A 23,227-nucleotide genomic window follows, 5' to 3' on the forward strand; every position below is an offset into this window, starting at 1 on the left:
GCCACTCTTATTTTGCAGGTGAAGGCCAGGTGACCCGCTCAAAGTCAGGGACCGACAAGATATGACACCACACTAGGAACTGCACTGTGCGCCCCAGGGCCCACCCCAACTCCTCACCCCGCAGCCCCGATCCCAACTGGATGGCGTGCGTCCTGGGGTGGGGCAGTCCCAGCACACCTGTAAATGTGGCCTGTGGCCCTCCTGTGACCTTGGTGGCTAGGTCCCCACAGAGGCCAGACCGTGGCCGCAGCAGCGCGACGGGCCTTGCGGCTTGTGTGGCACAAGGGCGCAGTCCGTCCCACAAGGTAAGGAGGCCATTTGGTACTGGGCACCCAGGCCAGGGTCGGCGGTGCCTGCCCCCTGCCCCCACCCAGCTCTGCACGCAGCCCCGAGGGGCGGGGGTGCAGGGCAGACGGGGGGATGGTCCCAGGAGAACACGCAGAGAGGAAACCTGCCAAGTGGCTGGGGGGCTCCACAAGCTCAGCAGGGGAACGGGGGCTGTGGAGCCCGGCGGCCACCTCAGGGTGCACACCCCCGGAGGCGGGGCCGCCGTGGGCCAGCCGCTGGGGGACAGCCTGAGGACGACGTGGCCGTGGGCGCCAAGGCACGGATCGCCAGGCCGCGGGCCCTGCACCGCTCGGGACGGTGTGCGAGTCTGCTCTATGTTGGATGGGTCACGACCTAGGGCACCAGGTGCGTGGTCGGCCCCGTGTCAGAGTGAACCAGGGGACGGCCCCACACCAGCCCGCCGCTGGGGACCCAGCACCCGGCTTCCAAGCCCCACCACACCCTTTCCATTCCCACTGGTGTTTCTGACGACAGGAAGGGCCGTGGCCATCAGGGACCCCCAGGCTTGCACCTGACATGATCTCCTCACACCCAGGGTCTAAGGCACCCCCACCCTGAGCTCCCTGTGGCCACAAAGACTACCACCGAGGGACTCACCATGTCTGCTCTCTGCTTCTGGCCTCCCAGCTCCTCCAGGGCCTGGGACAGCTGAGCCTTCAAGACAAGACAGAAAGCAGGGTCAGTGGGCCTCCCGCTGCCCCTCTCCACCGCCCACACTGCCTGCTGCGCACAGGGGCCCCGGGGGCGAGGAGGTGGCCCTACGTTCCCGCCGTTTGGAGGAGGTGACCGGGGGTGGCCAGCAGACACACGCAAGCGCACGCCCACACCTGCTGTCCAAAACAGTGATGCAGTTAACACGCATGGAGACGACCGGGGTGTGGTTTCCACGCCCCTGCAAGAGTGGGGCTGCAATCCACCTCCTCCTGGAGAGCTCACGTTCTGGAAGAAGCAATCAGGGGGACTTTCCCAACAGGACCAACATCCAGGAAAATCCGGGACGCCCCCCCAACCAGCAGGACCGTCCCGGGGGCCCGGCACGTACTGCCCCAGGGCAGAGAGGCAAAGGAGGTTCCCGACCGTGGGAGCCGACGGAGGTGCCTGGCCAGGTCCCAGGGACCCAGGCGGGAGCTCAGGGGTAGCCGCGCGGGCCTGGGCAGTCCAGCCGGCACGCTACGTCTCCACGGACGCCACCGTGGAACAGGGAGCAGACCAAACTCCAGAGCGGCCCCCCCGGCGCCCAGAGCCGGGCCAGGCACACCCGGGCGCTGCTGGCTCACATGTGCGCCGAGTCTCGACGCCCACGAGCGTGGTCTGCGTGGCTCGCCCGTGGTCCTGCACCGACGTCTCCTGAGTAGCAAGAGGCCAGGAAACGCTCACACAGGGAGAGAAAGAGGCCTCCGTCCTGCCCGGAAACAGTGAGCACAGGTGTACTAAGGGAGTTGAGGGGCCGCTACTTGGACACCGCCAGCGAAAGGCTGAACCCACCTCCCTGAAGAAGCACCGGGCTTGCTGGGGACCTGGCGGCGGCCACAGGGTCTCTGCCACACCGCAGACCCTGTCCTTCCTAGAGCGGCAGGGGACAGACACACAGCTGTCACCCCTGCCATGACTCTCAGGACACGCTGGAGGGTCCCAGGACGCAGCTCCCGAGGCGCGCAGGGAGAGGCCGGCGGCACCGGGTCGTCAGGCCACGGGAGACGCACGTCTCTCGTGACGACGTCCGCGTGCGCCAACCCTTCCGAGGAGGCCAGGGCTCCCGCTAAAAGCTCGTGGGTACTTTGTGAGCCCGCGCGAGCCCAGAGTGACATTCTCAGGAGAACCGAGAACGGGGCAAGTGCGGGCGGCACAGAATCGTTGCCACGGCACGGCAGCCCCAAAACTCCAGCTACGAAACCCAGCTGAAAACCCGAAACCGCACACCAGCATCAGGACCGAGCGCTGGGCTTGAGGCCCCGTCCCGTGGCGGGGAGGGTTAAAAACCAGGGAACCGCTCGGGAAGGTGATTTGGCTTTCCCCTCTCGCTCGGCGACCCTGCCCACGATGCGCTCCCAGGAAACCGAACCGTGCGCCCAGCTGATGGGCGCAAAAACGCCCCTGCCAGCAACCGCAGAGCTGAGATCTGAAACCGCCGGCTGCCCCCCCCCCCCCCCCGCCCCCGGCAGGGGTGACCCAGCACGCTGTGGCGCGGCCGTGCATACAGAGGTGCGGCCGGCAGCCCCCGTGCGAGGTCAGCCGGGAAAGGCGGAGAGCACAGGGCCGCGTCTGCCCGTGGCCACGCCGGGAGCCGGCCACACGCCTGCACGCACGCTCGGCGAGCCAGCCACAGAAACGCAGTGGTGGCCACCGAGACGTCCAGGCCGCAGAGAGGGCCCCCCCGGCCAGGTGGTGAGGCCAGAACTCCGCCGACGTGTGCGGGACACTTCACCACGGCCTCTGCGAGGACACAGGTGAGCCAAGGCCCGGACGCCAGGATGAACAGGCAGAGGCCGATCCACGATGCTCCGCGCTCCGCTCAAACTCCCAGCCGCCGTGTGAAGCGGACCCAGGCGGCGTGCTTCTCGGGCGTTCGCGTGACCCGAGCTATGAAACAGGGCTGCTATACGATAGGGAGCACGAGGGCTGCAGAGACCCCCAGAAACCAGAGTAACTGGCAGAAACCTGTCCGGAGGAGCGTCCAGGCGGCGTCGGGAAACGATCACTCGCCTCACGTCCCTGAGGCAGACGAGCCTCGAAGCAGTTTCAGGAAAACTCGGGCCGGGGAGGGAGGCCGGGAGGCCGACGCCGGAGGGACTGGCCACGCTTCACGTGTCCCACAGACGCAACAGGACGGCGGGGGGCACCACCCCAAGCCGCCGAGCCAGGGAGAAGGGAGGCGTCCAGAGATGCAGGGGCCGTCCCGCGCAGAGGGCGGGGGTGCAGAGGAGCGGCCCCGGCAGCCCACCGCCCCTGAGTGACGGGCTCCGATGACCCAGCGTGGGCCCCCGGTGAGACGCCTGGTGGACGGCGGCCGCTCTGCAAGCTCTCCCAGCAGGAAACGCGGGCCTTCCTAGCGCGCCGGCCACGAACAAAACATCTGATGCCACACAGGCCTCCTCCGGTGCTTGGCGCCTCTTCCGCAGACCTCCCCCACCCCAACAGCACACGTACGTGAACGTGCCCCCCCGCCCTCCCCAGAGCGCGCTAAAGCGAAGCGGTGCGGTCAGCGACCGGGCCTAAGTCACGGTGGCCCACGCGGACAAGGCGCCCGTGTGGCATGCCAGCCGTGTCCACCCACCCCGCGGGAGGCTCGGCCCGACACCACGATCCCCGGCACCTGCCGAGGTCCCACCAGCTCCAACACGTCGGCCTTTCCGGAGGACTGAGAAGGGGACACGACACAGACCGCTGGTCAAAGCCCATCCACTGGGCTTCAGCCGGTCCCTCGTTCTGTGGTACTGTCCCTACAGGCGTCACCGCACCCGTGCAGGCACGTCCGGGGCAGCTGGGGAACACGGCTGGGAGCAGCACCGGCCAAGGCGGCGGTTGGACACGATTCCGCCCGTGGGGTCCCGTCTTCACACACGGCAGCTGCTTGCTGGGCCGGCCTGTCCGGCAGCACCGGCCTGGCCCTGCGGTGACTCGCTCCGGCCGCGTCCCTGACACTTGTGCTAGAGCCGGGCTGTCCCCTGAGCAGCAGAGCGCCACCAGGCCACCCACACACCCCCTGGGCTGTTCCACTCACAACACCCGAGGAGCTGAGGCCGCACAGAGGGCCAGGCTCACGGCCCAGGAGAGGGGGACGTGCGCCTGGTGCGCCCGAAGCCCCTGGACAGGTGCATGAGGGCTGGGGGCCAGGGAGCAGTGGTCACTGCCCGTGTTCTGGAGGGAGTCCAAGCGGGGCACACACACTGCAGTTTCTGGCCAGGCTCCCAGGAGGGGCGGCTTCCTCCCTGCAGCTGGCGTTCACACTCTGGGGACCTGGGCGGGGGAGGGGGGGTGGGGGGGGGGGGTGCTGCAGGAGTACGCGTGTGTCCTCCACCCAGGCAGGACCGCGTGCCCTACACGGGACTCAGGTGTCACTCCTGTGACCCTGCCGGCCCCTGGCCCGCCCGTGACCAGTGACCTCACACTGGTGCTCGTCCTGCACGTCGGGGGGTCCTGAGGTGATGGCAAGAGGGGGGCTCTGCAGGCACGGAGCTGGCAGGGGGCTCAGAAGGGAGGCGGGGGCCAGGGAGCAGCAGGCTGGTCCACAGGGCCGGTCGCAGTGACAAGGCTGGAGGCACCACCTGCGGGGAACAGACGCCCGCAGCAGCCGCGGGAGGCCCCGGACCCTGGAGCTGCAGCCCAGCCGACCGGGGGTCTGCAAATCAGAGGGGCTGGCGGGAGTGCCCGCGCGTGGAGGCAGCACGCCCGGAGCACGCGTGAGGGGGACGGGGCGTGCGGAGAGGCCGGGGTGGCCACAGAGCCGCGTCAGCCCAGCAGCTCACACGGCACTTCCCGGTTCGGGGTCACGTCCTCCGGCCGGGCCCCCGGGTGGCCGCTGCACTCAGACTCGTGCCCCAGGCCCACGCGCCACTTGTGACAGGCAGAGGCTGCACCGAGACCTCGCGTGGCTATTTTTACCCAGAGGTGAGAAGCTGGTATGTATGAAGAGCCGGCGCCCTGCCAGCGCGGAAGCCCGGGCACGGCCGAGGGGCAGTCCCCGCAGGCCGCGACAGGCTGCCGCAGCCGGCCGACCAAGCCGGGAGGACGCGAGGACACCTGGCCAGGAGGAGGGGAAGTCAGAGCCCACGGAGGGGGCACCCCCAAAGTCGCGGGGCACGTGCAGGGAAGGAGCCGGAGGCCTCGGGTTGCCGGCCCCTCTGCTCCACCACACTTGCGGGTCTGCGGGCCCCGCCGGGTGCAGGACCCAGACCCACTCGTGTTTTCTGCCCAGCAGAGACCACGAGGGGCGAGCAGAGCCGCCCGCACCCCCAGCGTGGACGGCAGCCACAAAACAGACCCCCGGGCACCGTAAGCGGGCAGCCTGCTCACAGGGCCAGGTGACGGCCCGAAGCCAGCCGGCCGCGGCTGCCGCAGCCTGTCAGGTAGAGGCGTCCACGCCACCGAGGCCAGCCCTGTGACCCAGGCGGCCAGCGCCTCTCCCAGCCCCAGAGCACGCCCAGCCCTGTGAGTCGCTCCGTGGCGAAGCCCGGGACCCCGTGCAGGGCTCGGTCCCTCCTGTGTGGCAGCCCCGGGGCTCATGCTGGGGCAGGGCTCTCAGCGTGGCCAGGGACCGGAGCTGCCCCGTCGCCCGGGAGCTCGCCACAGGTACAGCGTTTCAGCCCAGCACCCCCACACCTCTGAGGAAGGGGCCCACAGCCATCCAAATGTGCATCGAGTTTGAGAACCACTGCCACAGGTTTAATCTGGAGCGAGACAACCAGAGGCCAGTCCCAAAGGTGCTGCATCCCCACAATGAGCCAGGAGAAGCACTGGGCTGGGACGCCAGCAAGGTGGCCGGACAGGGGTCTCCAGCTGTCACCCCACAGAGGGTGGACTGAGATAACTCTCCATTGGTGAGGACGGAAAAGATGACCAAAACTAAGCTGGTGTCTTGAAAAAATAACCAAAACGGACATTTAGTGAAACTCAGTTAAAAACTCAGTTAAAAACTCAGACTTAAACCAGAAACAAGGGAGGACGCATTACAAGAGACCACTCGAAGGTGCCAAGACTCGTTAAGAGACTACTAGATACAATTACCAACAAAGCAAACGATCGGAAAGAAACAAATGAACTGCTAGAAACGCACAGACTCTGGAGGATAAACCACAAAGAAACAGAAAATACAAACAGAACAATAACAAGAAGGCTGAATCAGTAATAAAAAAAATCTCCCAACAAAGAAAGGCCCGAGACCAGTTCAAGAATTATTACCAATCCTTCTCAAACTCCTCCAAAACTATGGAAGGGAAAAGAACACTTCCAAACTCATCTTACAAGGCCAAGACTAGCCCGAGGCAAAGCCAGACAAGGACGCTACAAGAAAACCACAGGCCAGTATCCTGACGAACACAGATGCAGAAATCCTCAACAAAGTACTAGAAAACCACACTCCACAGCACGTTAAAAGGATGACATACGGTAACCAAGTGGGATTTATCCCCGGGATGCAAAGACGGCTCAACCTCCACGAATCAAGCGACGGCACGCACCATATTAACAGAACGTAGCATAAAAATCATACGATCGTTTTATCGGATGCAAAGAAAACACCTGACAAGAATCAACACGCTTTCGTGATAACAATTAATTAGGTACCACCCGCCGTCTCCATGCTTACTCAACACAGTACTCGAAGTCCTGGCCACAGCAATCAGACAAGAAAAAGAAACAGACGTCCCAGTCAGCAAGGAACAAGTGAAACTGTCCCTGCAGGTGACATGACCGTACATGCGGGAAATGAGACGCCACCAGAAAACCGTTAGAGGTAACCAACGAATTCAGTAGAGTCACGGGATTCGTAACTCACGTCGCCAAAGTCAGATGCGTTTCTATAGGCTGACAGCAAACAATCTGAAAAAGGAAACAATTCTACTGCATCAGCATCAAAAAAGCAATAAAATACCCAGAAATAAATCTAAGGGAGGAGGTGAAAGACCTATAGACTGAAAACTGTAAAACACTGACCAAAGAAACCGAACAAAACACAAACAAATAAAAAGTCATTCCACACTTACGGACTGGAAGACCTAATATTGTTATAAAACGTCCATATTACCTGGGGCACCTGGGTGGCTCAGCCGGTTAAGCAGTCAACCCCTGGTTTCGGCTCAGGTCGTGATCTCCCAGTTTGTGAATTCGAGGCCCACGTCAGGCTCTGCACTGACAGCACGGAGCCTGCCTGGGATGCTCTCTCTCCCTCTCTCTCTGCCCCTCCCTCGCTCATGCTCTCTCTCCCTCTCTCTCGCTCAAAATAAATTAATACATACATTTTTTAAAATGTCCATTACCCAAAGAAAACTCCGGATTCAATGCAATCCCTACGGCATTTGTCACAAAAACAGAAAAAGTAATCCTAAAATATGTACCGAACCTCAGAAGACCCTGAATAGCTAAAGAAATCTTAAATAAGGACAGCGAGGCTGGAGGCATCACACTTCCTGATTTCAAGCTGCCACGAAGCCGCAGTAATCAAGACGGTGTAACGCCCGCACAAGAACAGACATGCAGACCGACGGGGCAGAACAGGGAGCCCAGAAGTAAAGCTGTCAAGGATTCACGACGGGGCAAGGACAGGCTCTTCAAGGAACAGCCTTGAGGAAACTGGATGTCCACACGCAAAGGAACAGTAGTGGACCCCTAGTCTTACACCACACGCACAAAATCAACCTAGAACCATAAAAGTCCAAGAAGAAAACAGGAAAGGCTCATTCATCTTTTTGATGGTTTTTTTTTTTTTTTTTTTTTTTTTGATTTGACATCAAAAGCACAGGCAACAAAGGCAAAAATAAAGCGGTGGCTCTGAATCCAACTAAACATCTTCTGCCCGCACAGGAAACCACTGACAAAACGGAAGGTGGTGGGAGACAGTATTTGCGAACCGTACGTGGATAAGGGGTTGACAACCGCGTATGTAAGGAACTCGTGCGACCTGATATCAAATCACCCAACACCCAAACAAACAGTGGGCAAAGGATGCACAGTTTTGCCCGAGAACACGGACGCCCAGCCAATCCGCGACAGGGCGCCGCAAACACGGCCGGCCGGCAGGTCCACGACAAGGTGCTCAGCACACGCAGCATCAGGCACACGCACGTCGGGACCGGTCAGGTGCCCCTCACGCTGGCGAGGGCGGGTGTGCTAAACAAGACAGACGGCGAGCGTCGGTGAGGGATGCGTCGTGCGCCGCTGGGGGGACCGCAAACGGGCGCGGCCACCAGGGGAAACCGTGGGAGGCTCCTCAAAAACTTAAAACTACAAGTATGACCCGTACGATCCGGTGTTCCCGTTCTGGGAACGTGTCAAAAGGAAACGAAAGCTCCCTCTCAAAGAAGGCCCGGACGCCCAGGTTCACCGCGGCCCGACTCACGGCGGCCCAGACACGCAAACAGCCGAGGCGAGGCGCCCGCCAGTGGACGGCGGACAAACACGCTACCCATACACGATGGAGCGTTATTTAGCTTCAGAAAAGGATGAGACGCCGTCATCTGTGACAAGACGAAGGAGCCCGGAGGACACTGCGTGAAGCGAAAAGTAAGGAAGACACATGAAAACGCTGCCAACCCTCACGGACACGCAGACCCTGAGGACGCCCAGCTCGCAGAAAGGGAGAGCGGCAACGCGGTCGGCCGGGGCCACGTGGGAGAAACGCGGCGCGGGTGAGAGCGTACTCGCTTCCAGGCGTGAGGGCAATGAGACGTGGGGGCCTCACGCAGCAAGGGGACAGGAGCACGCTAATGATTCGGCGTCACGAGCTTGGATCCGCCAAGACAGCAGATCACACTCTGCTCCCGCTACAAAAATGACCGGCGGGGGAGGCCGGGCGACGCAGGGGCGACGACGAGCCACAGCGGTGGGGTCAGTGCGGCACCACCCCGCACCCCTTGGGTGTCTGTCGTTTCGTACGGGCCAATCACACGTCAGCGCAGCTGGCGGCAGCCGGCTCCGCAAGCCTAGCGCCCGCCCTTCTCAGAGCGCAGGAGGGGGCAGCGGCCCGACCCGCGGGGCGGCCGGTAGTGACACGCGCAGGCCGGGGCTCCGTGAGGCGTCCTGCGCGGGCCTCCCGCCTCTGTCCCGAGCACAGGAGCCAGTGCCTCCCCACGACGTCTGCCTCCCCTGGGTCTCCCACCTGCACGCCGGGGAGCATTCCCCGCGGAGGGTTCCCCGGGCCTGGCTCTTCTCACTCACCCCTGCTTTTTCCCTTGTCTGTAATACAGTTTAACGGTGCCTCGAGATTTTCCACTGTGTTGTGGGCACTTTTTTCCAGGACAGTCACCCCGAGGTCTTTGTGCAAGGAGAGCGACAGATGCGTTTGTAAGTAACGCGGATCTGTGAGCTCCCCGGGGTTCCTCCGGAGGCCAAACCACTCCTCCCACAGCCAGGGCAGGAGGGCGCAAGCACTGCGGTCGGACCCTCGCAGAGGCAGCGCGGGGCGGGCGGCCGGTAGCATCGGGGCGGCCATCCTCCCCGTCCTGGAAGAGGGAAGCGCTTTCGGACCCACCGCCATGCGAAGTCGGGATTTTTCCGCACACCTTCCCGAAGCCAACAGCATCGTTATCTGTTTTAATTAAATAAATTGGAAAAACAAACCGGGCTGATATGCTGGATCGGAGCAGCGCGAGCTGCATATTTATAGCTCGGTCGACGGGAGGAAGGTTCGTGACGCGCGCTATCAACCTCTGCAGCCGCTTTATTAAATGGAATAAATAAACTCCACGCAAAGTGGCGCCAACTTCACTAGAGACGGGCCGCTGGGATTCTCCCAGTCTCAGCATTCCCCGGTCCGCCTCACTGGGCCGTGTCTGCTGGACTCAGACGTGCTCCACGTTAGAACCACCCGATTAAGCTCAGCGAGTGAACTGCAGCGCCTGGAAAGAAGCAGGGGACCTCGTCAAAGTCGCCCCGCCCCCATCCTCCCCATCAGCGAACAGGTGGGCCCACTGGCGCGGCCCGTGTGAGGGCATACCGCGTGCTGTGCTGGACAGGCCGCGTAGGGCCCAGTGCCACCCAACCGGGCCCGGGAGCCCCACGCTGTTGGGGTGGCTTCACATCAAGCAGCAGCATCCCAGGGGTCCCAGGAAGAGCCGGGGCTAGACCAGGCATCCGACAATTACAGCTGGCCTCCCAATTCCAGGCCCCCCCCCACCTGTTTTGCCACTAAAGTTTCACTGGGACACAGCAGCCCCCACCATCCACAGATGGCCCGAAGCTGCCTTCCAGCTGCCACAACCACGGAGCCGACCGTGTGGCCACACAGCCCACGGAACTTACCACCTGGCCCTTTACGGACAAGGCTGACCCGCCGACCCGACTGAGGAGCCACGGGGGCCCGGGGTGAGGGCTGGAGCGCAGAGGGCAGCCGTGGCAGAGAGCGGGGGGTGAGAGAGAGAAGACATCAAGGACAGCGTGAGGACCGAACACAAAGACAACGAGGAAGGAAAGAGAGGCCGCGCGGAACCGAAAGGGAAAAGCAGCAGGTGGCGGTGGGGAGAGGCAGAGAGAGAGGTGCACAGCCCACCCCCGCCAGGCGCGCCGAGCGGCGGCATGGCAACGATGTTCTCTCCCTCCGTCGCCCTGGACCTTGCCTTCCAGACCGGCAATCCATCAGGCGGGCGGGGAGCTGTGGAGAGTTAATCCGCCGCCGTCATCAGACCCCGCGGGCTGTGGGGGTGTTCTCCCTGCACGCCCCTCGCGGCTCCCCGCGGCTCCTTAAGGCGGTTGAACAAAACGGGAGCGACTCCGGGGGCTCGCCAGCGAGCGCTCGGCACAAGGCTGCTCGTCCTGGGCCTCCGTGTGCCCCCGGCGCTTTGCCTGCATCGGCACCGTGACGGATGGCTTGTCTGGGAGGCACTAAGGAACCTTAACAACCAGGTTCTATGAAGTTACATAACTTTTCACTGTGTGCCAATACACGATGCTCAACTAATAAACTTCTGTCAGGCCCCCTGGAGCAGCTTTTGAAGCTCTCCGAGATCCTGATACATAAAACGTTCCTGTTTAATAAATAAGAACGGGAAAACAGCCCCTGAACCCTGGAGGGCGGCACTCTGTGGCCTACAGGATCCCGGATCAGCATGCGGCCTCTGTGACCCGGGGGGGCAGGGGAGGGGGAGCGGAGGCAAGGCTGGGGCACCCATGACCGTTCCCTACCTTGGGGCCGCTGGACTGGACCAGCAGGCCGCCCCAGCCCTAGCCCGACACTGGGCCCCAGGCCTCTCCCGGGGCTGCCTGCCCGCTGGGGGTCAGGAAGCACGTAGGCAGAGCTGAGGTCGCAGCCCAGGCCTGCAGGCAGGGAGGGGTGGGGGCTCCTATCTGGAGCGCAGCCCCACGGCTGAGAACGGGAGAAAGGGCTTCGGGGACCCTGCGTGCCCGTGACGAGCTGCCCTGCGGGGGACAGTCTGGACCCGGAGGTCCGTCCCCCAAACCGGTCAGGCTGGAGATGGAAGGAGGGTCTGGCCAGGCCCCTCAGGCCGCCACAGAGCAGATGCTCCCTTTGAAGACCGTGAACCCACCGGCACCCTCACGTGCCCGCCCTCCATCGACGGGACGCCTGGGTCTGCAGGGCTCGGCTCCACGGGAGCGTGTCGGGGCCAAACGCAGGTCAGGCCAGCATCTGGGTTTCGGTGCCTCACCTTAAAGTAAGGCTCTGTCCCTGCCTTCGGGCACGTCCGTGAGGCTCCCAGACCCGGGAGCGGACAGAAAACTAAACAGAGCAGACCCCGACTCACAGTTCCACCACCACTACCCACAGGGCCCAGCACGGGAGCACCGTGCCCTTCTCTCCCGACCCCACCAGCTCCCGAGGGACCTGTTTGCTAGCTTGCAGGGGGACCGCATCCACAGCCTGAGCCGGGACCCTCGCCGTGCCTGACCCGAGCACGGGGAAATGCCCCCGGGCGCTCTCCCTCCTCCCCCTGCTCTGCAGAGAGAGTCACCACCCACGGGGCCACCAGGGGACAGGACAGGACAACACCTGTCAGGAGATGGACGTCGGTCACAGAAGGTGACAGCAGGAGAGGCAGAGCTGGCCCTGGGTCCCCGCTCTGGCTCCAGCTGCCACACGGTGCCCACCCCCTGTTCCTGCTGGTGTCGCCGATGGCAGGCACGACGTCCACGTCATCTGGGAGCTCGCCCCAAGACTTTCCTGAACCCAAGACCCCCCTCCCCCCCCCAAAGCCCCTCCTTGTGTTGCTATGGGCTTACTTCCTAAAGCTGGGCCCTCTTCTCCCTAACCCAGACCTCCTCCTGGGTGACAAGCGGGTCAGGGGTGCCTCTCACGGGGGAACCGGGGCGGTCTTGGTGCCACGGGAGAGCCTGCGTGAGAACGGTCGCTAGTTGCAAGGTGGCCACTGAGTGAGCCCGGTCTCCGTGCCACCGACGGGCCGCACGGAAGGAGCAGGGGAACGCGGCATCTGGCGCATCTCCGCCTCGTCCCTTCTACACGAGACCCCCGCTAAAGAGCCACCGCCCTCCTCCAAGCGCACAAAGTGCCACTGGCTGCGTGTGCGCCTCTCTGCGCACGTGCGTGGCAGGGACCCCTGCGGTCCCGGCAAGCGGCCAGGCTGCCCCTGCTCCGGCCGCCAGAGCACCGCGTCCCACCCCACACCCTGATCAGACGGCGTGGGCCTCTCGGTGGGGGTGACACACGTCACCGCAAGTGGGCGAGACGGGGCTCCCCCACCGGCTCCCTCACACCGCGTGATGGGTCCTGGTCCCAAGGCCAACTCGAGAGCAGGAGTCCCTCGGTGCCAGCGGCAGCTGGCACGGGACTGAACTCGTCGGACACCGGGTCCCCCGGCAGAAGGAGCTCTGAGACTTGGCACGTGGCGGGCATCGCCACCCCACCCCTGCCCCAGACCCCCGTCCCCACCCCTACGCCGCACCCTCCCATGACATGTGCCAGGCAGCCGCCTCGGCCTCCCGGGGAGGAGGGGGAGGACACCCTCCTCTTCTCCTGGCACAGGTTCTGAGAGAGACCAGAGGGAGGCCAGGGGAGTCTTGGCGATGAGAGAAGGAGCCAGGGCCGGGGAGCCCCCACACCCCCCCGCCCCACCGCAGGCCTGAACGGAGCAGGACCTGGTGTTTCGTCTGCTGCCACCTGCTGGGGGCCAGGAGGCACACAGCTCTCCACAGGGGACCCGGGCCTCTGAGAAGGGCTGGACAGGGTCCAGGCCCGACCCCCAGGGCGCACTGACCCAACCACTGCCTGCGCTCCCCAAAGGGGGCCGGCTGCCAATCGCGGGCCCCTGAAGGCAGCGAGCTTCTCTCCACCTGCTTGTTGATGTTCCAGAACGGCCAGGGACAGGGAGCGGAGAGCCCGGCCGGGGAATGCCTGGCGGCCAGCCCCCCTGTGCCTGCTCCTCCCTGCAGGCAGCCGCTCGGGCCCTGGTGAGCCCTCGTGGAGGTTACCAGAGCCGGTGAGACAGACCGCGTGCAGGCCCGGAAAGGTGAGACGGGTTAACCGTGCCAGCCCATAGGTTCTCAAGTCACCCCCATCACCCCATCACCCCAAACGCGGCCCTGGAGGTGCCAGAACCGCGGGCCTCGTACTTAAGTGAGGAGGGTGCACGCGGCACACGGACAAGAGGGAGCTCTCACGTAAAACACGCCAGGGAGGACCGAAGGGGTCAGAGAGCCTTCCCCACAAATCTCTCCTCGGTAACGTTTCACACGGCACCAGGTGTGCCGTAAGGAGATGACTATTAACACGCTGATACTTACGGCGACTCGCTGGGTGCGGCAGGAACAGCCATTCAAACCACCACTGAAGGTCTGCACGCGACAGCACTGCCACGGCCCCTTGGCGGCCCCCCTCCCCGGCTGCCGGTCGGGGCGCGGAGCCCGCACGCGCCGGGCCCGCCCGCACACTCACCTCCATCTCCGAGCTGTGCGCGTGCACCTTCTGGACCATATCCTCGGCCTCACGCATCCGACGGGTCAGCTGGGGCGAGTACTCGGCCGGGGTCAGCTCGCTGTCGTAGGACCCCAGGATGGCACGCATGCCGTCTCGCTCCTGTGGGCACACACAGCAGGCGGTCAGGCCGGGGACGGTGACGGGACACCGGAGGAACACGCACGACGTGACAGCAGACGCCACACGGAGGCAGCAGGAGGGTGGGCACGCTGTCGGGCTGGAGGGTGGGGGGCTCATGTGGCTTCTCAAAGGGCTGAGGGGCGTTTGGATCCTCACAGAGCCCCATGAGGCCAAGATGGGGCCTGAGCGGCTCTGAACCAGCAGCCCGAGCACAGGCCAAGGCCGGGCTGGACCCGGGTGCTCCCCACGACCGCCCGGCCTCGAGCTGAAGGGTCTATGGAGGCCTGTGGTGGCCAGAGACCCCTCCCCGGGCCTGCTGACTGCCCCAGCTGCGCAGAGGCCCTCTATCCCATCCCGCCAGCCCCGGGGGCCGCCAAACTCCAGACACGGTCCCAGGAACACAGCGGTGGCGGGACCAGGCCAGGCCGTGGGTTTGAATGCCCCACCGCCTGTGACTCCTGACCTGGCCTCTGGGCAAGGCTGCACGCAGCAGTCGGGAGAGAGGACAGATCCATCCAAGCAGCAGGCGACCGGGTGGGAGCAAGAAGCGGGATGCACGTTCCTTCCACCCAGACGCGAACCGCCCCTGACTCCCCACTCGTTAGCTCTGGCCTTAGCAAGCTCCCTGTCTCCCCACACAGCTCCCAGGATGCCTGGGGCCCCAATCTCAGGCCACAGATGTGTCAAGAGGCACCAGCCAGGCCCGGCACCCTTTCTCCGTTTCTTGCACAAAGGGAGAGCCCCCTGCAAAGACGCACCAGGTTTTGGGGAAGGATGTACCGATGCCACTGCATCAGGACCAAGCTCCACAGAGAAGCCACTGCTCAGGGGTGTCCTGCCAGAAACGCTTAAGGCTGAGTGTGAACCAGAGTCAGGAGCCCTGGGAGGCATGGGCGGCTTCTCCTGCCCAGGACTGGAAGATTCCTTCCTCAGATGTTCGTGCGGGGAGACAACCTTCTGGAGGCCAGCCAGGGAAGGTCGCAGAGACCTGAGGTGTCCCTAGGTCCAGCAGCCGAGCGGCTCTGGAGGGTCTGCACAGAGGGCACCCGTACCCAGAAAGGAGCCTCTGCCTCCCCTGTGGGCTGCCCACCATCCGTTCTCGTGCCCTGTGAACCTGGATTCTTCCTCGGCCCTAACACAGGCCTGAGCTGGGGCTGGCACCTGCTCTCCCGCCCCACATTGTGCAGGCTGCTGTCACCTGGGAAGCCCGCAGGGAGAAAATCCCATCACCCCGCAGGACACCCAGGTGCACCGGCGCACACGTCTCAGAGCTTCACGTGGGCCAGTGTCCCGGGGGTCAGCTCCACAGTCTGGGCTGGGGCCTGAGGGTCCATATCGCACTCAGGCGCCCAGAGATGCTGCTGCTGTGGGACACGGAGCTCCGGGGCTCTGCCTGGGGCAGCACAGCCCAGGAAGGAAGGGTGGGCTGTGCACGGGCCAGGTCTGGCCCGACTCTGCTCCAGCCGGGGCCCCGAGGCCAGAACACTCATCCCCGGCATCAGTTCCCAGATTATTGGGTTAATCCCCACTCACACACGGCGGACCCGAGGGCTGACGCCATCACGGATGCAGCGTCCACGCACCGCCCCGTGAACGAGGCCCAGCGGCCTCATCCGTGTCGGCAAACACACCTCCACGGGTTCACGGCGCACCCTCTCCGGCCCCGGCACTGCCTGGCTCTGCGCCGGCCCGGCTCTCGGCCGCTGTCCCATCAGGGCAGGGCGACCAGGCGCACCAAAGGGACAGTCCGCACAGGCACCTTCACGGCCCCGAAACACCCCCCCACTCAACGTCCTCTGGGTTGGAGAGGCCCCTTCTTCTCGGGTGGGACCGGAGGAAGGCACAGGGCTCGCGAGCCTCAGACTCGGTCTTTGCCCGCCACGGGCTGCACAATTAGCTGATGACAAGAAATTCACCGAGAAATTAAAGTTACAAATCCAACTGGAACCGGTCGCACGTCCGTGGGAAATTTGTTTCCACAGGAAGGTTTATCGAGTGTCACAATTTTATTGAAATCCTTTATCTTCGTATTGACTTTTATGGCTCGAGCTGGTTACCGGCGTCGTCCCTACCAGAGTGCGGGTGCCCCGGGGGGCCCGGGCGGGGGGACTTGCCTTCCTGAGCAAGCTGCGATCGTCTCCCTGATTGACCAATAAATCCCCACAACCCGCCTTCCAGCACGGCACTCTTCATCGGGTCTGCGGGCGCCTCGGCCGGCGAGGAGGAAAACGTTTGGGAGCAAGTTCGTCGTTCGTTCCCGTTAAAGACGTCGCTTTGTCATTACTAGGAAAAGCAAAAGACCAAGTGTGCTGGTTTTATTTGATAATGACTTTTTAATGACCAATTCCGCTTGTGGTAAAGTTTGCTTTGTTTCCACTTGAGCAAATGCCGATGATTAATCTCTGAACAAACAGGCATCGGGTCCGCGAGGAGGCCTCAGAGACTCGCCCGAAGAAGTAGAAGGGGACACTTGCCGCCGGGCGCAGAGCAGTCCCGTGTGACTTCGAGCACGCCTGCTGGTCACAGAGTCACTGGCAGCTCCACACGTGGATGAGGGCAGGGTCAGTCGCCCACGCGCAGATGAACCCCAGGCCCCGCCCCGCCCTCGCCGCCCCAGCCGTCTGGGAAGGAGCGTGCTGGCCCGGCAGCCTCGCGTGTGGTAACAGTCACCGGCCCTCCTGCCCCCGGGGCCTCCAGGACACGGAGCCTCCCTCCCCACCAAGGGCTGACGGGCCAGTGCCCGACTCCAGGACGGACGCGGGACTGACGGCTCAAGACCCTGCCCAGCCGTCCTGTCTTCCGGCCCACCTCCCCAACCGGCGCTGAGCCCCGCAGGCAGGTTGGTACCAAGGACAGGAAGAATCTTCTGGAAGCTCTGGAATGCTCCCAGTAAGGGGCCGGAACCTGAGGAGGGCAGAGACCAGGGGCTCTGGACAAACTAAATGCTTCCTTCCTCAGCAGAAATGAGGGGACAGGGCTGGTAGGCGGTGCTATGTGACGGTGCACAGCCAGCCCCAACGCTGGGAATGAGTGGCCATCGAGGCAGGCCTCAGCCTTCTGGACAGGAAGCTGAGGCACAGGGGCTGCGCACGCACCAAGGGTCTGGGGTCTCCCGCAGGAAGGATGCCGACCCCAGGGGCCGTGGGCGTGGAGACCGAGGATCCGTGGCAACCAGCTGACATGCTCTGGAAAGCCAAGAGCATTTGAAAAACAGGCCCTATTTTGTCCGGCTTGTATCTACTGATGCGGAAGCCAGAGCCCCTCTGCGGGCAGCTCAGAACAGCGAAACCAACGCTGGCGGGCCCCGGACGCGGGCCTTCCCCCCGACCCCGGCGGTATGCATCTCAGCCGCGGCCGCTCCCCACCGCCCAAAGCACCCTCCACCAGGAGCGGTAACTTCTTCTCCATGGGGCTGGGCAGACAGGTCTGCCTGGGAAGACGACGTCCACTGTCCTCCCTGCCCTTGGGGCCCACACTGGCCGGGCCGTGCTAGCCAATCCTGCCTCTGTCCCAAGGACAGCTCTGTTCACGGGACAGGCCTGCCAGCAGCAGGCCCCACTGCCACCTCTCACCCCTGGCTGGTCCCGGGGACCCAGACCCCCGCCTCCGCAGTCCCACGGGCCATGGTCACCAACGCGATGCCCAGGGACACTAGCGCTCCAGCCCCCAACGCTGGGCCGGGATGCAGGCTTTTGTAATTTCCCCGAGAGGGTGCAGGAAGGAGGGAGGACACGGGGAAAGGGGCAAAGTCCGAAAAACCAGTGCATCCAGCAGGCACAGCCCCTGGGGCCTCTCTTCTGGGGTCAGGGGTCTCTCTTCCGGCGTCTCCTCCCCTCCAGCCCAAAGCCTTCCTGTTCTGAGGCCAGGGAGGCGCGTCTGACCCACATCACAGACCGAGCCCCCGACATGAAACCCCGACCGGTGCAAACCCTGGGTGACAGATCCCCTGGGGTGCCCCTCTTGGGGCTCCTCCCGCGTGTGCCCAGACAGCAAACCCCAGCAATCCCCAGGCGGCGGCAGCCGCAGGCACCGCGGAGTCTGGTTCAGGGCTCAGAGCCTGCCTCCTCAGGCAATGCCAGGCCACGACGGGGACAGAGGCCAGAGGGGAGGTGATGCTCCTGCGCACAATCGCCCTGACTGGTGTCGGATGAGCTGTGTCCTCCTGGGTTCCCAAAGACCAGAGCCGCCCTACTCCACGGGCTCCCGGGCACAGACACCCCGGCACGTGGTCCTAACAAACACTGCCCCTCGCACGTGCCCCCCTCACATAAACTGACCCCCGAGTCTCCTGGGCTCCTCCTGAGTCCAGGGGGCGCGGCCGGCCCCAGAGCCCAGAGCAGGAGTCTCCCGGGGAGGGACTGGAATCAGTCCCTTCCTGCAGGTGCCCGAACCGGGTGGGAGACGAGAGCAGAGAACCAGGACCAAAAAAGTCGGTATCCACAGGGGGCAAACCTTACAAAGAAACAGATGGTGGTACCTACCCACATAGGCACACACAGCGCTGACTGCCGGCGGATTAACTGTGCGCAGCACCCGAGACCACAGTGCGAGCTGGCTCGTGGCAGGAGCACGCGCAGAGATCCCGGCTGGGAAAGCAGGGCCACGCTCTGCCCATCAAACAAGTTCCAAAGAGATAGTTCTAAGGACCGTAAAGTAACGGTAAAAAATACAAATAAATCGCACAAGAAAAATGAAAATAGACCAGCAAGCACTGGAATTAGGAGAGTTAGACCCACAGTACTCAGGTAATAAAATAATCGGAAGCGGAAACAGAAAACATGCACGGTACGCTCAAAACAATAAAGAAAGGGACTTAAATTATTGGCGAGAAACAGGACATCGAAGAAACAGGCAAATTCAAAAACAAAACCGAAACGCAAATTAAATAAAGCTCAACAAGGTAAAATAACAATTCAAAGACGTAAACTAGTAGAACAGCGATTCAGATGTGGCTGAAATCTGAGGAACAAAGCAGAAAGCAGACAAAGGACAAACCGGAAAGAGGAGGCAGCGGCTGGGTGACGGGAGCACTGGGAGGCTGAGAGGGTTTCTATCAAAATCGGGGAGAAACGGCACCTCGGACGGAGGGCAACAGTCAAGGTCACAACGGCTGTGGAACTTCCAGAATGGATCAGAAGCGCCCACCCTCAGCTGCAGAAGATCGCAGACCTTGCAGAGTGCGCGAGGGGCGGGGGCGGGTGGGGTGCGCCCTGGGAGGGCAGACACCCACATGCGTGGATGCGGCCCCCGCAGCAGGCTGGCCACGGGAAGGCCGCCAGACGTGCCCGTCCGCGGCGACACACAGTCTGGGGCGGTAGGGAGCTGCTCACCAGCAACGACTTCACTGGAGGAGAGCACACAAGACGTATGGCCGAAGGCAAGTGGTCACGGAAGCCAGACCGAGAAAGAAGAAAGGAACACGTGCGACGCACTAGCGCCGCGTGCTACCACAGCCACAACTGTGAGATCGCAGGGCGCCTGACTCATGGGTGGGGGAGGAAAAGGCAGAATGAACCCGCTCGTCACCCACTCACAAGAAATGAGCGGCGACCAACACTAGATGCTTAAATACCTACGAGACGCTAAGGCTGCAGAGGAGGTGCGGGGCACAACACTTTTCTTAAGGAGATACGGGAGCAAACCATGCGTGTGTGTGCACACCCACACCCACGTGGCCTGTGCAAGCCGAACAAGACCCCTGGCTGCCTCCAGGCAGGTGTGCGGGGGGGGGGGGGGGGCAGACGGGGCAGGGACAGGTGAACTTCTTACTGCCTACTCGTTCAGGATTTCATGACTTCTCAACTTCTCTACTGAAAAAATACCAATTAAAAACAGAAATTCAGGGGGGAAAAGAATATAACATATAATAAAAGCATTTAAGGGAGGCCTGGAGCCTTAAATTGCTCCCAAAGGGATAAAGATATCATTACCCACTCTATTAAATGTGCCCAGGAACCTCTAAAAGAGAAGAAACCGAGAAAAATATAAAAGGGAGGGAAAAAGATGCAAGAAAAAAGAACACAGCGGGAAACTTATAAATTCACTGTCTACATTAGAAAAGCCGAAAGCTGAAAATTAATGAGCCAGCAACCAAGTCAAAAATAAGAAAAAGAATAAAACAACACAGGCAAAGAGTGTGAGGATGGAAACAACGGATGGGGCAAAAATGGGTAAGAGAAAACGAAGACAGACACGTGTCAGCAGAAGCTTCCCCAACTGAGACGCAGAGAGAGGGAGACGATGAGGAAAGCTGCGCCCCAGAAGAACGAGGGCCAGCTACGCGAGGGGTAGGCTCTGCACCATGACGCTAGGAGCAGAGGAAACACCCCTCTGAACGGGAGACTTTCCAGAACGCCACCCGACCCCAGATCCAGGGAGCTCAGAGGACCATAAGCAAGATAAACACCAAAAAACCTACACCCGGCAAATCATATTCAAACCCTGAAAACCGAAGAGGGAGAAATCGCGGCAGAGCCAGGCAGCACGTGAGAGACCGGGGCCGGGGCGGGGAGGGACGTCTACTCGAGCAGAGAAAAACCTGCCTCGCCCAGAACTCTGCATCCAGTGAAGTCACCCTTCAGAAGCGGAGGGGAAATAAAGGCATCCTCGGGCAAAAACGGCACGCGGGATCCGTCGGGGCACGCCTGCCCCACAAGAAATATTAAAAGGCGCGTAGCAGTCCGAGGTCGGATCGGTGTAAAGAAAGGCAGAGCTTCAGAGAAGGAGCAGGTGAGGGGCAAGTAGTCTCTGTCACCTTCCGGGTCTTACCTGCTCTAACAGACAATGCTCACAGGAGCAGGGGTAGCAAGGCCTCAGGAGACCAGCGCTGTCATAAGGGACGGGGGGAGGGGACTTGGGACACCTGGTGCAAGGCACCGCGCTACCTGTGCGGGGGGACAGTACCGTCTAAGGACGGACTCAGACCTCCGCCAAGCTGCGAGTTCTGGGGTGAGCATGACAACACAGGCCTTAAGACCTGTAACTCATGAGTTACCAGAGAAAACGAGAGAAACACAGAGTCCCATGAAATGCTCGGCTAAAACCAAACAAGGCACATCGACACAGAAGAGTCAAAAAGGACCAAAGAACAAGTGTCCACGTGGAAAATGCGAACCACATCACAGCGGCCAAACAAAGTGCCTCGGTATCACTGCGAGCGATCTAAGCACGCCAACCGGAAGATACCGTCAACGTGGATTAGAACGGGTCCAATTATATGTCTATAAAAAACCTACTGCACATACACAAACACAGACAGAAAAGTTAAAGGGTGGAGAAAGATATGTCGTGCTAACCTCAGTCAAAAGACAGCAAAGCTGAAGGGGAAGCTTTACCAATCTTGGGCCAAGCAGACCTCAGGACACAGAAACACCTATGGAGATAAGAGGGGGGCTACATAATGATAAAGGGGTCAATACTCCCCCAAAGATTTACCAATCCTAAACACGTATGCACCTTACAACAGAGGGTCAAAACACGTGAGGCAAAACTGATAAAACTTCAAGGAGAAACAGACATATCTCCCGGTGTAGCTGGAGACTTCCATGCCCTCCATCAGTAATTGACAGATCCAGGAGGCAGAAAATCAGGAAGGATGCAGTTGAACCAAATAGCACCATCAATCAACTGGATCTAATTGACATTGATAAAATACTTCATACGCCAACGGTAGGACACACATTCCTCTCCAGCTCGCGTGGAACATTCACCGAGACAGACCACACTCTGGGCCGTAAAACACAACTAAACACACTGAAAGGGGCAGAAATCATACCAAGTAAGCTTTCAGAGCACTCTAGATTTAAAATGGAAATCAGTAATAGAAAGATGGCTGGAAAATCCCGAAATATTTAGAGATTAAACAACGCTTATCTAAATAACACACGGGTCACAGAAATCCTAAGAGAAATATGACGGTATTTTTCACAAGATGAAATGAAAACCAACTTATCACAACGCGTAGCAAAAGCAGGGCTTCGAGGGAATGGATAGCACTGAATGCTATTTTAGGAAAGAAATCTAAAATCAATCATCAAAGCTTCTGTCTTAGAAAACGAGGGGCGCCTGGGTGGCGCAGTCGGTTAAGCGCCCGACTTCGGCTCAGGTCACGATCTCGCGGTCCACGAGTTCGAGCCCCGCGTCGGGCTCTGGGCTGACGGCTCAGAGCCTGGAGCCTGTTTCCGGTTCTGTGTCTCCCTCTCTCTCTGCCCCTCCCCCGTTGATGCTGTGTCTCTCTCTGCCTCAAAAATAAATAAACGTTAAAAAAAATTTGAAAAAAAAAAAAAGAAAACGAAAGAAAGAAGAGTAATGTAAGCCTAAACCGAGCAAAAGAAAAGAAATGATGAAAATTAGAACAGAAATCAGTGAAACTGAAAGCAGGAAAACAATTGAGAAAAATCAACAAAACCAAAAGTTGGTTCTTTGAGAAGATCAACGACACTGAAAAGCCTCTCACAGGCTGACCGCGTCACAACCAGAGAAGACAAGACAAAACAGAAAAGACACAAATTGCTAACACTGGATGTGAGAGAAAGGTCATCACTATCAATCCCAGTAACGTGAAAAAGAGTAAGATTATTAGGAACAAATCCGTGCCCCAAAACTTCGTAACTTATGTGTAACGGACCAAATCCTTAAAAGGCACAAACGATCGCCATTTGCAAGAAGAGAAACAGAAAATCTGAGTTGGCTTCTGTCTATTGAATGAAGTTGAATTGATAATAACCTTCCTAAAAAGAAGGCACCAGACTCCAATGGTTTCCCTGGTGAATTCCACCAACTATTTAATCAAGAAATTACACCAACTCCTTAAAATCTCTTGCAGAAGACAGAAGCAATCGTACATACATGTTCGCAAATGATATTTACGTATCAGCATAAATAACATGTATTTGCCAAAACTCACAGACCCGCACAAGAGTAAACCTTACCATAAACCATGGACGTTAATTAGAGATAACGTACCCATACTGGTGTATTCATCGTGTCAGACACGCCCCGGGAAAATTCAGGATATTAGTGTCAGGCGAAACTGTGGGGTGGGGGAAATAATACAGAAGCCATCTCTGTACCATCTTCTCCACTTTCTTGTAGACCCAAAACTGTTCCAAAGGAAAAAAAAAGTACAAAGAGCTGGAGAGGAGAAAGTGGACAAGGGACTGG

The 23,227-nt window shown here is 60.7% G+C and overlaps 1 protein-coding gene across 4 annotated transcripts in view; it reads right to left on the reverse strand.

Moving 5' to 3' along the window:
- The window catches only part of MAD1L1 (mitotic arrest deficient 1 like 1), a 320,354-nt gene that overhangs the window by 136,270 nt on the left and 160,857 nt on the right, over positions 1-23,227 (reverse strand). For 3 of the 4 annotated variants that reach the window (XM_047837850.1, XM_047837847.1, XM_047837849.1), the window contains 2 exons: positions 13,904-14,044; positions 946-1,002 (listed from right to left, as the gene is read on the reverse strand). In XM_047837850.1, the coding sequence (XP_047693806.1) occupies positions 946-1,002; positions 13,904-14,044 (198 nt within the window). The remainder of the gene's footprint in view (positions 1-945; positions 1,003-13,903; positions 14,045-23,227) is intronic. The other variant, XM_047837848.1, reaches the window with a different exon arrangement.

The sequence above is a fragment of the Prionailurus viverrinus genome, chromosome E3 (genome assembly GCF_022837055.1).
Source record: "Prionailurus viverrinus isolate Anna chromosome E3, UM_Priviv_1.0, whole genome shotgun sequence".
NCBI classification, from domain to species: Eukaryota; Metazoa; Chordata; class Mammalia; order Carnivora; family Felidae; genus Prionailurus; species Prionailurus viverrinus.